Raw genomic sequence first — 12,800 nt, 5'->3', positions numbered from 1 at the left:
CTCCGAGACCGCCTTCTGCCACAGATTCCCTCCCACAGACCGGTACGCTCCCACAGAGCGGGCCTCCTCAGGGTGCCGTCGGCCAAGCAATGTCGGCTGGCGACCCCCAGGGGGAGGGCCTTCTCTGTGGGTGCCCCCACCCTCTGGAACGAACTACCCCCCGAGATCCGGACGATTCCGGATCTCCTAACCTTCCGCCACGCCCTCAAGACATGGCTTTTTCAGCAAGCGGGACTGACCTAGGGTGAATTTTAAATAGGGACAATTTTAATGATTTTAATAGACACAGCTATAAATATTTGGTTTTTAATTGGCTTTTATAGGGGAAATGTTTTATATTGTTTTAACATGCTGTGAGCCGCCCTGAGTCCCATGGGGAGAAGGGCGGCATATAAGTTAAATAAATAAATAAATAATAAATAAAAATGTGAGTGGAGCTTCATGCGCAAGCACAAGGGCCCACTGCTTGTGTGCGAAGCTCCATTTGCACGAGTGGAGGGCGCCACTCACACCCTCGCGCCAGGCCAGGCCACCAAGGTGGAAAGGTTGGGGACCACTGCTACAGTGCCTGTTAGGCTCACCTTATCCCTGACTGTTTGCTAGTTGGAGGAGGTTCCCCTTTTAGATCAATAGTGTTGAAGATGGGGGATGCAATGGCTTGTGGGGAAGGTAGGGTAGGGCAGTGTATTTCAATGGTGTGAGGTAATGGGAGATACGGGAGGCAAGGGGGAGGTCATTCACGGGGAACGCAACCTTGGTATTTAGTACCAGTCTCATTCACCTGGTCAGCAGATCTGTGGGGGCCCAGGTTTTGGCTGCTGCTTTGAAATGCCCGATCAGCCTGTAACAAGGTTTGCCTTATTGCTGACTTGTTTCTTGCAGAGAAGGCTGGTCTGGCTTGTATCACTGAGACCTGGCTGGGCCCAGAGGGAGGTGTTGCTTTCTCAGAAATGTGCCCAGCGGGTTATCAAGTATGGCACCAGCCTACAGGGCTGGTGTGTGTGTGTGTCTGTTGTCATCATAGAATGTCTGGCAGCCTCCAGGGGCATGGCTCCACAAGTGCCTGGTTGTGAGACCCTTTTTCTTAGTTTGGGCTTGAGGGATCAGGTGGGATTGCTGCTGCTGCGGTACCAGTCTCCCTGCTATGTGGCAGGTACTCTACCCAGGCTCCTGGACCTCACTGAAGGGCTGCTGGTGGAGTTCGCCAGGTTTATATTTCTGGAGGACTTCAATCTGCCAACCCTGGAGGTGGGGATGGAGGTAACTCGGGATTTCAAGGAAACCATGACTTCCAAGGGCCTGTCCCAGGTCATCCAGGGCCCGACTACATATAGTGGTCACACATCTGATTTGGTGTTCTTGTCAGAGCAGTGCCTTGGTGATCTGGAATTGGTAGACCTATCTTTAGTCCCTGTCATGGTCAGATCACAGTCTGGTGGCAATGAGTTTCTCAACAGCTGTACCCCCCCCCCCCGGAAGCAGGACCTATTTATCCTGGATCGGTTTCAGAAGGAACTGGGGGTTATAACTGCACATCTGCTGTGTAGGATTGTGCCCATGTGACCTCTCCTAACTCGTAGACCTCTTTGTCCCCTGTGGTATACAGAGGAATTGAGAGGGATGAAGTGGATAAAGAGACATCTAGAGTGCCACTGGCAGAAAACAAGGGACAAACCTGATTGAACAAGGGTAAGAGCTGCTATTAAAGCCTACCTTGTGGCTATTTGGGCGGTGAAGCATAAGTACTTCTCTGCTCTAATTGCATCTGCAGAAAATTAACCACCAACCCTATTTAATAGCAATAGCAATAGCACTTAGACTTATATACTGCTTCATAGTGCTTTACAGCCCTCTCTAAGCGGTTTACAGAGTCAGCATATTGCCCCCAACAATCTCGGTCCTCATTTTACCAACCTTGGAAGGATGGAAGTCTGAGTCAACCTTGAGCCGGTCAGGATTGAACTGCTGGCAGTCGGCAAAGTTAGCCTGCAATACTGCATTCTAACCACTGTGCCACCATGGCTCTTTAAGATGAGCTATCTCTTCCTGGGGAAGGAGGATACAGAGGTCTACCTGAACGGGCATGCTGAGGAATTTGCTGATTTTCTGGAAGACAAAATTGCTCAGTTTCATTCCCAGTTAGATGCCGGTGTGGTTGCTGGTCTGGTGGAGGCACCTGGGGCAGGTTCTTGCCCAGTTATCCTGAGGAAGTGGAAAGGATCCTAGGAAGTATAAGCACAAGCACCTGTGTTTTAGATCCATGCCCTTCCTGGCTTGTGAAAGCTTCCCGGGAGGTGACATGCGGGTGGGTTCTGGTGGTGATTAATGCTTTCCTGAGGGAGTGCATGGTGCCCCATTATTTTAAAGAGGCTGTGGTCCACCCTCTTCTGAAGAAGCCATTGCTAGATTCTGTCGTATTGGATAATTTTCATCCTGTCTCCAATCTTCCCTTTTCAAGGAAGTTTGTTGAGGTGGTTGTGAGGGAGCTTCAGAGGTTCCTGGATGAAGTGGGTTATCTGGACCCTTTCTAGTCAGGGTTCAGGCCTGGTTATGGGACGGAGATAGCATTGGTCAAACATTTTGATGATCTCTGGTGGGAAGAGGATGGGGGTAGTGCATCCATCCTTTCTGTACTTGACTTCTTGGTGGCCTTTGATAACATCAACCATGGTATTCTTCTGGAGCATCTTTGGGGGTTGGAAGTAGGGGCTCTGTATTGTCCTGGTTCACTTCCTTCCTCTGTGGTCACTCTCAGTCAGTGTTGATAGGAAGCAAGAGGTTCGGCCCTTATCCCCTGCTTTGTGAGGTTCCACAAGGCTCGGTAGTTTCTCAGCTTCTTTTTAACATCTACAGGAAGCTGCTAAGTGAGATCATCTGCCACCATGGGCTGAGATATCATCAATATGCTGATGATACCCAGCTATATGTCTCTGCCCATGGTGAGTTAAGCAATGCCGTGACCTCCCTCTCGCAGTGCTTAGAGGCTGTGAAGGGCTGGATAACGTGCTGAAACTGAACTCTGGAAAGATGGAATGGCTCTGCGTTTGGGGTTCTTTGGTCCATGGATAATTGCCATCTCTGGTCTTGGATGGGGTGGCACTGCCCCAGATAGACCCAGTGCATAATCTGGGGGTTCTCCTGGACTCCTGCTCGAGGAACAGGTGGCAGTCATCAGGAGGGCTTTCATGCAACTGCGTGTTGTGCACCAGTTACGTCCTTTTCTGGACCAACAATCCCTGCTCACAGCCTGTCATGCTCCCATCGGAGCCTGAATCTGCTGAGGAAAATGAGCTGGAACCGGAGCGGATGGAGGTTGAGCGAGGGGTGTCTGTGGCTTCAGAGGAATGTGGGAAAGAGCAGGCTGAGGCAGGCCAGGGCCTTTCAGGATTGGGACAGGATGAACATGAGAGACAGAGCTCAGGTGATGAGCAAGGGCCACCCTCTCCTGATCCTAGAGCACGGAGAGTAGAGAGAAGGAGGGAACAACGCAGGCAGGCTCAACTACTCGGGAGGAGAGTGCCCCGCCCCTCTCCACAAGGCACACCTGGAGACTGAGACTTAAGGAGATGCTGTTGGGAGGGGCATTTGTCGGGAACAAATGCTGAATGCTTGGAGTTTTGTGTGCCGTTGCTGATCTTGGAAACAACTCTCTGATCTCTTGTTCTGTGTTGTGATTTCTGCTTGGAAACCCTGAAACTCTGACCATTGGACTGGCTGACAAACTTGATTTGGTGTTCAAAGACCTCGGATTGAATTTTGGCTTCTCTTCTGAAACTGCTCAGGCAAGCTTGTATTTCCACAGACTCGTTAGATTTTGGATGTATTTTTCTTTCCTTGTTATTTACGTGGCCTTGAGTAAATTACTCTTCTAATCTAACTGTGTGTGAGTCGAAACCTGAATGAGGACGGCTTGTTCCATACACACACTTTCCCTGCCTGAAGAGTTAAAAACTTGTGAAACTACTTGCAGCCAGAGGCTGCTGAAGGTGTGTGTGTCTTACTTTGTTCTGCAGCTTGCCAGAAACATGGGAGCATTTGGGGAAAATTGGAGCAAATAAAGGGCGGTTTGAACTGCCAGTTGACTGTTTTGCCTCTGTGTTGTGCCCTGGGTCATCACACAGCCACACATGCCCTTGTCACCTCCTGTCTTGACTATTACAATGTACTCTACAGGGGGCTGCCCTTGAAAAGTATCCAGAAGCTTCAGTTGGTTCAAAATGCAGCAGCCCACATGGTTTTGTACAGGCCTACATCTGCACATCTGTCATTTCTCCTGCAGGAGCTGCATTGGCTTCCAATTTGCTTCTGGGTCCAATTCAAGGTGCTGGTTGTCACATTTAAAGTCCTACATGGTTTGGGACCTGGTTATTTGAAAGACTGTCTTTTCCCGGTCACATCTACCCAACCCACCAGAGCAGCAAGGCAGGGAATGCTATGGGTCCCCTCTCCTGAGGTACATCTAGCTGGACCAAGAAGAAGGGCCTTCTCTGTGGTGACTCCCTCCCTGTGGAACATCATCCCCATGAAGATAAGATTGGCCCCCACTTTGATATTCTTTTGCAAGGACCCGAAGACCTGGTTTTGCCAATGGGTCTGGGGAACCCAGAGTGGGATGGAGCCCATCAAGTGGCTTATTTGATTGACTGAATTATTGTTGCCGGGGGTGGGGTGGGGTTATTGCTTTTTATTGTTTTTATATTGGGTTTTATCATTGTAAGCTGCCCAGAATCACTGAGAGTCAGTTGGGCGGCCATATAAATTTTCTTAAATAAAATAAATGAAATAAATATTTCCCTGGCCCCTCCTTACCCAGGAATGACTGGGTCACTTTAAACAGGCTGCTGGCTAGCATTTCATGCATGAAACAAGGGCAGAAAATGTTATACTTTGCCACCCTTATCATAACAATGTAATGTTCAGAAAAGGATCTTACCCATGCTTGGTCAGGTTTATTCTTCATTTTTCTCCTGCAACACTCTAGGTCCCTTCATCACAAGAGATTCCTTTGAAAACTAGGCAACTCTCTGGGATCTACTTACATAGAGAGTCTGCACAGGTGTGATCTGATCCAAGGATGCTACTGCTCCCTTATTCCAAGTCATCCAGGAATGACCCCAATCCCCTTCTGAAACCCAGTCAGCCTGGGGCAGACTGATCAAATAGGTCCTACCTCTCTATGGTAGGATAGAGCTTCAGAGAAATCCAAGGCCAACTGGGAGTGATCTGTCCATGCCAGGGGATTCGTGGTAATACTCTCCAACTCCAGCTTACATTGCAACTGTCACAAAGATAAAGACTAGGTCCAATGTGTGACACTTCTTGGTCCATGTACTGGCACAGAGGTAACTTCAGTCAGGTCCTTGATAACCATGAACGTCCGAGCAGCCTCAGAATCTGCACCCAAAACCAGCAGATCAAAGTCTGCAATATCATAAACCTGGGTAACTCCATTGCCAACCTAGCTATGAACTCCAACAGCAAGACTGGTACATAAGCACAATTGCCTCTGATCCCTGCCACCCAACATTCACAAACAGGACTGGGTAAATGCAGAGCAGTGCCCATGAAAGCCATTAGGTTTTTCAGGTGACAATGGCTACACCACCACCTTAATCCTGTGCTCACAGCTGGTGCCACACATGAAATCCTGGAGGACAAAAAAACTGAGAAAGGCACCCTTCCCTTGGTTGATTTTGGTAATACAAAAAGTCCAGCCCTTTTATCCACAATTAAGCTGTGGAGGAGGGGAGCTTTATTATAAGCTACTCCTATGCAATAAGTAGCAACACTTGAAAACCAAGGCATTTGAGTCTTCATTACCAGATCTTGGGGTATAGCACATGAGGCTAGCAAGTGAGATTGGTACCAAACACCAAGAATGTCATCGCTGGAAGTGGCTATAATGAGCCATGGAGATGACCTTGGAGAAACCATCCAGAAGCCATTAAGAGAACAGCAAGTGCAGAAGCATGTGTTGAACCCAGGGAGGCTGGAAAGTATTAGACTTAGACTGGCTGTCCTGACTCCGAGGCTAGGAGGGAGGGAAGGAAAAACATAGGCAGACTTGTAAGATTCTGTTACTATAGCCTATCTCAATAAATACAGTTCTAGTTTTTCTGTGGAGTCAAGTTTCCTAAACTGGTCTACCCCATATGTCTGACAGTGGTCCAACCTGTTTCCTGCTGTATCTTCCCCTGCCCAACATACCTTCACCTGGCTGCAGTGCCCACCATAATATTCTTGCTTTCTCATCAAGCATTGATACATATTATTAATGTACCAATGCAAATGGCCAGTCACACTCTCTCAGTCCAACCCACCTCACTGGGTTGTTGCTGTGGGGAAAATAGGAGGAAGGTGTGTTGGATATGTTCACTGCCTTATTTGTAAAAGTAATAAAGGTGGGATATAAGTAAGTAAGTAAATAAATAAATGAATAAATAAATAAATAAATAAATATACTCTTATGTCCCAATTTTGATCATCATTGGGGATACCATGCATTCTCTTCCAGAGATTTTAAGCAGGCACCATGAGACAAAATTAATTTGCAGTGGGGAGTATAGTGTGAGCATGTTACTATCCTCATGACTTACTTGTATGCTGGCCACTGTAGAAATAGAATGTTAGGTAAGAGATAACTTTGATCTGTAGAACAGATTTTATTGTTCATGTCTATTCAAGTTTAGTATTACTTTATAATTATATGCTTGTTTTTTACATTCAAGTCACTATCAATTAGACATTGAGCAGAATTCATACCTCACATCGGAAAGGCTTCTCTCCTGAATGCTGTAGTGAATGAACCTTTAAGGACATACTGCGTTTGAAAGATTTTCCACAGGTTTCACATGTAAATGGCATGTCCTTAGTATGTGCTGAAACATCAGTCAATTAAATAAGTCAGTCATAACTAGCTTAAGCCTCAGTGGTTTCAAGAGGTACAATCTAAGCATAGATAAAGATTGGATTCAGTTGTGTTTTTATTTTATTTAAAATATTTCTGTGGGTGCCATACAATCAGATTGGTTCCTGTTGTGGTCTAAATAAACTGTAGTTAAGTTATAATATAAACAATATAATTAAAAGTAGCAGTTATCACTCAGGAAATAAAAATGCTATTTATTGTGCCTTATAATACAGAAATCTGCTTAGTACAGAATTTCTTAGAAGTTCAGCTCTACCTGAAAAGAAGTTCAACTTGGCATGGAAATGTTCTTCCTGTATCATTTAGATCTACAGAAGGGTACTTTACAATGAAGCTATCCCACATTTTACCAACGTTTTGTGCTTTAATTCTTCCAAATACAGATTCTAGTTTCAAAGGCAATTTTTTTTGATAAACTCCTGAATCTTGGCATCTGCACTCAGTTAAGATATACATCCAAGTACAGAAGTTTACTATAAAACTAGGAAGGAAAAATAACTACATGGAGTTGAACTAAGACACCACACCTTCTGTGTTGCAAATAGACTGAAGTACCATTTACCTTCTCTCAATTGAATTTAAAACAGATTTTGCACATTATAGCCCCAGATACTCTTACATTGGGCGGATTGAGATGCCAAGGTCTGGTTTTCTCCCCTTTTACTATAAAGGCTTTCTATGGCTTTATCTCATCCAGTAATGACTAATGGAGATGAATAAGGGCATAGTTATGGAGAGGTGGTTTTAAAAAACGACTAACCTATTTGTAAACAAGGAGCCACCTATAATGCTACATGGACAGTTTGTTCAACTTCAAAATCATGAATTTGAAGGAAGCACAATGTTATGCAAAAACAGGCAGCAAAAACTCACCAACCATGTGCTTTCGCACGTGAGCCATGGTGTAGAACTTCTTTTCACATATCTCACAGGAGAATTTTTTCTCTGCATATCCATGGACAATCTTGATATGTTCATGGAGGGACCAAAGCTTCTTGAATGACTTATTACAGGAAACACACTGAATGGGTGGACAGGACAAAGAATAATTTAAACAAAGTTCACTTCAGATGGTACCAGGCAGCTGTAACCAAAATGAACATCCACAAGGAAAAGATTGCAACTGTAAGTAAATTGTTTCGAGGCAAGTATTAAAATGCCACTCACTTCATTCTAATGTCACTAAAACCACAGACACAAGTTTTAAGAAAGTGAATAATCATGCGATTACAGTGCCACCTGCTGCTTCCTCAAGAGCAAATCAGCAGCAACATCCAGATTGTACCAGCCCTTCACACGGACGCACAGGTGGAATGAGCAATGATGTTGGAGAAGGATTTAGGCACAGAACTAGGCCTACCATCTTGAAAATGATATTTGATATGCAAAATAGCTCATTTGTATAGCACATCTAGGAAGTATATTGCTGTGAATATTTAGAATAAGTTACTCAGAGTGAAACAAATGTTTTTCTTATTTGGAGTGCAGGAAGTTAGACTATGGATGGGAAATAAGAGAAAATGAAATAATACATTTCCCTCTACCCAAACTCATGGCAGATCATATATAAATAAAGTAATGTGATTTTGCATTAATGACTGATTTTAGTTGGAAAGGATACTTTCTAATTCAGGTGTCTCCAACCTTTCCAGCTTTGCGGACCAGTGGGGGGGGGAGGGGATGGTTCCGCGCAAGCAGCATGCGCATGCACTTGCATTGCAAGCTCTATTTACACAAGCAGCAGGTGAGTGTGCCTGTGCTCACACAAATGGAGCTTCCTGCATGACAGCCAGCTGCTCGTGCAAATGGAGCTGCGCGCACTCACCCACTGCTTGTGCGGCCCGGTTCCACACAGGCCATGGCCCGGTACCGGGTCGTGGCCCGGGGGTTGGAGACCCCTGTTCTAATTAAGTTTCATCTTGTGTAGAATAAGACAGTGAAACAAAGCAAAACTAAAATATAAATTATGTAATTTGTATCATTCTTCAGTGCAAAAAGTCATCACTACATCTTACCATAAACTCTAGCAAACCACTTATACAACAAAGTAATGCTCACACTGTCCCCAAATTTAAATTCTGTGCCACAAAACTAGAATGTTATCATTCATTGAGGTTGTGCAAAATATATAGGAATAAGTTAGCAAACTATAATTTTATTTTTTAAAATATATTTTATTGATTTTTTAACATATTCACCTTAATATTTGGTAAACAGTGTGTTGTCTGGGTTTACATTTAAAAACAATCCATAACAATTAATTTCTATAATTCCATAATCCACATAGTAGCTTTCTTTGATTTTCTCTTCTTCCAATAATATTCTCTTTTTCCAACCTTAAATTAGTACATTTCTTAATATTTTGATAGATAACAATTGAATATAAACATTTTTCTAGCATTTAACAACCACATCAATATAAAGCTTCTTTTCTAAGTAATTATCTTAATCACCTCATCATAAATCCTGTTTTCAAAGTTCTTGTTTAGATTTGTTTTCCCCACAATGTTCAAAACATTCTTACCAGTTAAGATTTTCTCAGAGTTAATTACACTTAAGTATTAAATCTTTTTCCTCATACAAGCCATCCCAACAGTTTTACATTTCTCATATCTTAAAAAGGAAAAGAAAAAAAAAGGAAATATACTTGAAAAACATATCCCTCTTAAGCTAAAATACATTTATATCCAAAACTTTTCCATTCTTTTTAGCCATATTCAAATAAATATTTAATCTTTAAATATTCCATCTAATAAAGCATCTAATCTTTTGAATCTATTCAGAGCATTATCAATTGAGATTTTCTCAAGATTAATTACACTTAAATATCTAAAACCTTTCCCTCATATAAACCATCCCAACATTTTTATATTTCTCATATCATAAAAAAAAGAAATAAAAAAGTAAATAAAAAAATACTATGTTACTTGTCCCTCTTAAACTAAAATACATTTATATCCAGAATTTTTCTATTTTTTTAACCATCTTCAAACAAATGTTTAATCTTTAAATATTCCATCTGATAGGTCCCATCATCCAATTTCTTAATTCTAACTTTAGCCTTTTTTTTTTTGCCAAACATCTTTCCTAATCAGTATGCTCCGCTGGACCAAAAAGTCTTCCCATAGTCTTGTAGATGTTGTCGTAGGTACAAAAGACAAATCCAGTAAAATGTTTTTGTGGGTTTCGCCCCTTCGTATTCATTGAAAATCTTTTTATTTCTTTCTCTCTTAATTTCTCTTATCATTTTTTGTCTCTCAAGTTCTTGTAGTTCTCCTGACAGCTCTGTAATCCATTTTGTCGAATTTTTTTTCTTGTCCTCAGACTTATTTTGCAATCTTGAAGTGTAGGTTATCTTTTCCATGTCCAATATTTCCTGCAAGTTTTTCTCTGCCTGGGTTAAATCATAATTCCTTCCATCGTTGAGTTCCATCTTTAAATCTCTTTCCTCTGGTTTATATTCAGTTGTCTGCTTTATCTGATCGCTCTCTATTTTTATTTTCTGAGACTTTTTTTGTTGTAAGGTTAAACTGAAGAAGTGTTCATTTAAATTTTCAAAGTTGTTTTTAATTTTCTCGTGGTTTGCAATCATTGTCGTTTGAATTAGTTGCTTCATAGCATACATTTCCTCCTGGAAGGTGTTTGTTTTTTCTTGATATATTCTTTCTGCAGGTCTCTGATGTTCCATGATAGCCAAGAATCAAAGTTTTTGTTTCTCTGCAAACAGCTTTAAAGTCACAATTCTATAAGTATTTATAATCCAGTAAGGTCAATTTTTCCCCCCTAAGGTTTATAGTTCTTGCCTTGTAAATAGCCCAACATGTTTTCTTTTTGTTACAGCTGTTCTCTGTTTAGTTAAGATGTTGAAGGTCACAAAAACAAGATATTTTTTATTGGGCTTTCTGTCAGTTCCTGTATTAGAGCAACTACAGTTGTATATTTTCCTCCACCACTAGATGTCAGCACCAGTTCGTTTTTTCAATTTTCAAAACAAACAATTACTTTCTTCTGTTTTCAATAATCTTTTGAAAAGAAAATCTTAACAAATTCCACCAATTTCAAACTTATCCAGATTTAAGTCTTATATTCATTTCATTTCAATATATTTCTGTCCCCCATAAAAGTTTATTTTTTTAATAAATATTTTATTGGTTTTTAACTATAACAATCTCCAGTGCCTGGTGTACAACGTGTTGTCTTGGTTTATATTTTAACAAGAAAAAAAAGACAATAATAATTAACAATCAATAATGATTAAGTTTGATAATTCCATAATTAGTATATTAATTAATGATATATTTCTTTGATCTTCCCTTCTCCCATTTATATTCTCCTTCTTCAACCTTAACCAAAATATAATTCTTAATATTTTCAATATATAAATGATTAGATATAGGCATTTTTTATATTTATACAAATAATAATAATCTCTATGTATGACTTTTTTCAGTTTATATTATTCTTATAACCATCATCTCATTAGTTCAGCATGCATCCTATTTTCGTAAATTTGTTTACGCTTAATTTCCCTTATATTCAATCCAATTCTTATCAGTCATAATTTCTTCATATGTTAGTCATCTAACTGTCCAAATTTTCCCATTTAAGTACATCCTCCCAATATTTTATGTCATGCATTATAAAAAATACTATACTTTTTATCTATCTTATAATATCTAGGTATAACATCCTTTTTAATCAGTTTATATTTCACTTATATTAAAGTTACATCAACCTACTATTTTTACATTTCATATATTATGGAACATACTAAATTACTTAAATCTCTTATCCCTCTTATTATAGGGCCCCTTTATGTTCAAAGTTCTCTATTCTTTTAGCCATATTCAAACAAATGTTTGTTCACGTAATAGTCTATCTGGTAGGGCGAGTCAAATCTCTTGTATCTGTCTCTGGTCTTCTTTTGCGGAGTAGTTTTCCAAGTTGATGTAATCCGCTTACCCGGCGGTTCCTGTGTTTTTGCAAATGTTGTTGGGAATACAAAAGATGAAGTAAATAAGATGAATACTTTCTGTCTCCCAAACTTTGATGGTTCTCCTGGTAATTCTATAGTCCATTCCATTTTTCTTGTTGTATCAGAATCTTGTAGATTTTTTCCTGTTTGTGTTAAATTGTAATTCTTTTCATTTGTTATTTCATCAATTTGATCATATTCTTCTAATTTGTGGTCTGTTATCTGATTTATTTGTTCATTCATTGTTATTTCCTGGGTGTTTTTTAATTGTAGATTTAGATTGGAAATATGCTTATTTAAACCATCAAAGTTGTTTCGAATTTCCTTGTGGTTTGAGTCTATTGTCATTTGTATTTGTCCTAACATTACATATATTTCCTCCTGGAAAGTGTTTATCTTGCCTTGAAGTATTACTTCTGGAGGCCCTTGATTTTCCAGGCTAAGTCCTTCAGGAGAAAATATTGAATGTGGCGTCCTGTCATTTTTTGATACGTATGTGATATCCATGTTGTCTCCCCCCTTCAAATAATCTTTCATCAATGTTTTAATTCAAAGTCAATTTATCAGTCAGTCAAAATTACAGTTCAGTATGTTAAGCCACTTTAAATCCTTCCTGTAGATTCTCCTCCAAAAGATTAGCCAAAAGCCAAGGTTTTTCTTTTCCATAAACAGTTCTTAGATTTAAGCAACAGTCTAGGTCAGGGGTGTCCAAACTTTTTTCAAAGAGGGCCAGATTGGATGAAGTGAACGTGCTGGAGGGCCGAACATTTTTCCGAACATTCTTTGAACCATTACAATTAAATGCAAATGAATTATTTTATGCCAAGTTAATTGCAAATGGCATACTTTTCATTTCATAACATTAAGATCAACTGACAGCTGAGTTTTCACAATGTA

At 40.6% G+C, this 12,800-nt stretch overlaps 1 protein-coding gene across 1 annotated transcript in view; it reads right to left on the bottom strand.

The window, feature by feature from the left end:
- The window catches only part of LOC107298087 (zinc finger protein 652-like), a gene marked incomplete at its 5' end in the record, with an annotated part of 28,722 nt that overhangs the window by 13,252 nt on the left and 2,670 nt on the right, over nt 1-12,800 (bottom strand). The window contains 2 exons of the mRNA XM_015827450.1: nt 6,763-6,878; nt 7,802-7,992. Coding sequence (XP_015682936.1) covers nt 6,763-6,878; nt 7,802-7,992 — 307 coding nt within the window. The remainder of the gene's footprint in view (nt 1-6,762; nt 6,879-7,801; nt 7,993-12,800) is intronic.

The sequence above is a fragment of the Protobothrops mucrosquamatus genome, unplaced genomic scaffold, assembly GCF_001527695.2.
Source record: "Protobothrops mucrosquamatus isolate PMUCROS unplaced genomic scaffold, P.Mucros_1.0 scaffold3707, whole genome shotgun sequence".
NCBI lineage: Eukaryota > Metazoa > Chordata > Lepidosauria > Squamata > Viperidae > Protobothrops > Protobothrops mucrosquamatus.
This window is presented reverse-complemented; position numbering and strand designations above follow the sequence as displayed.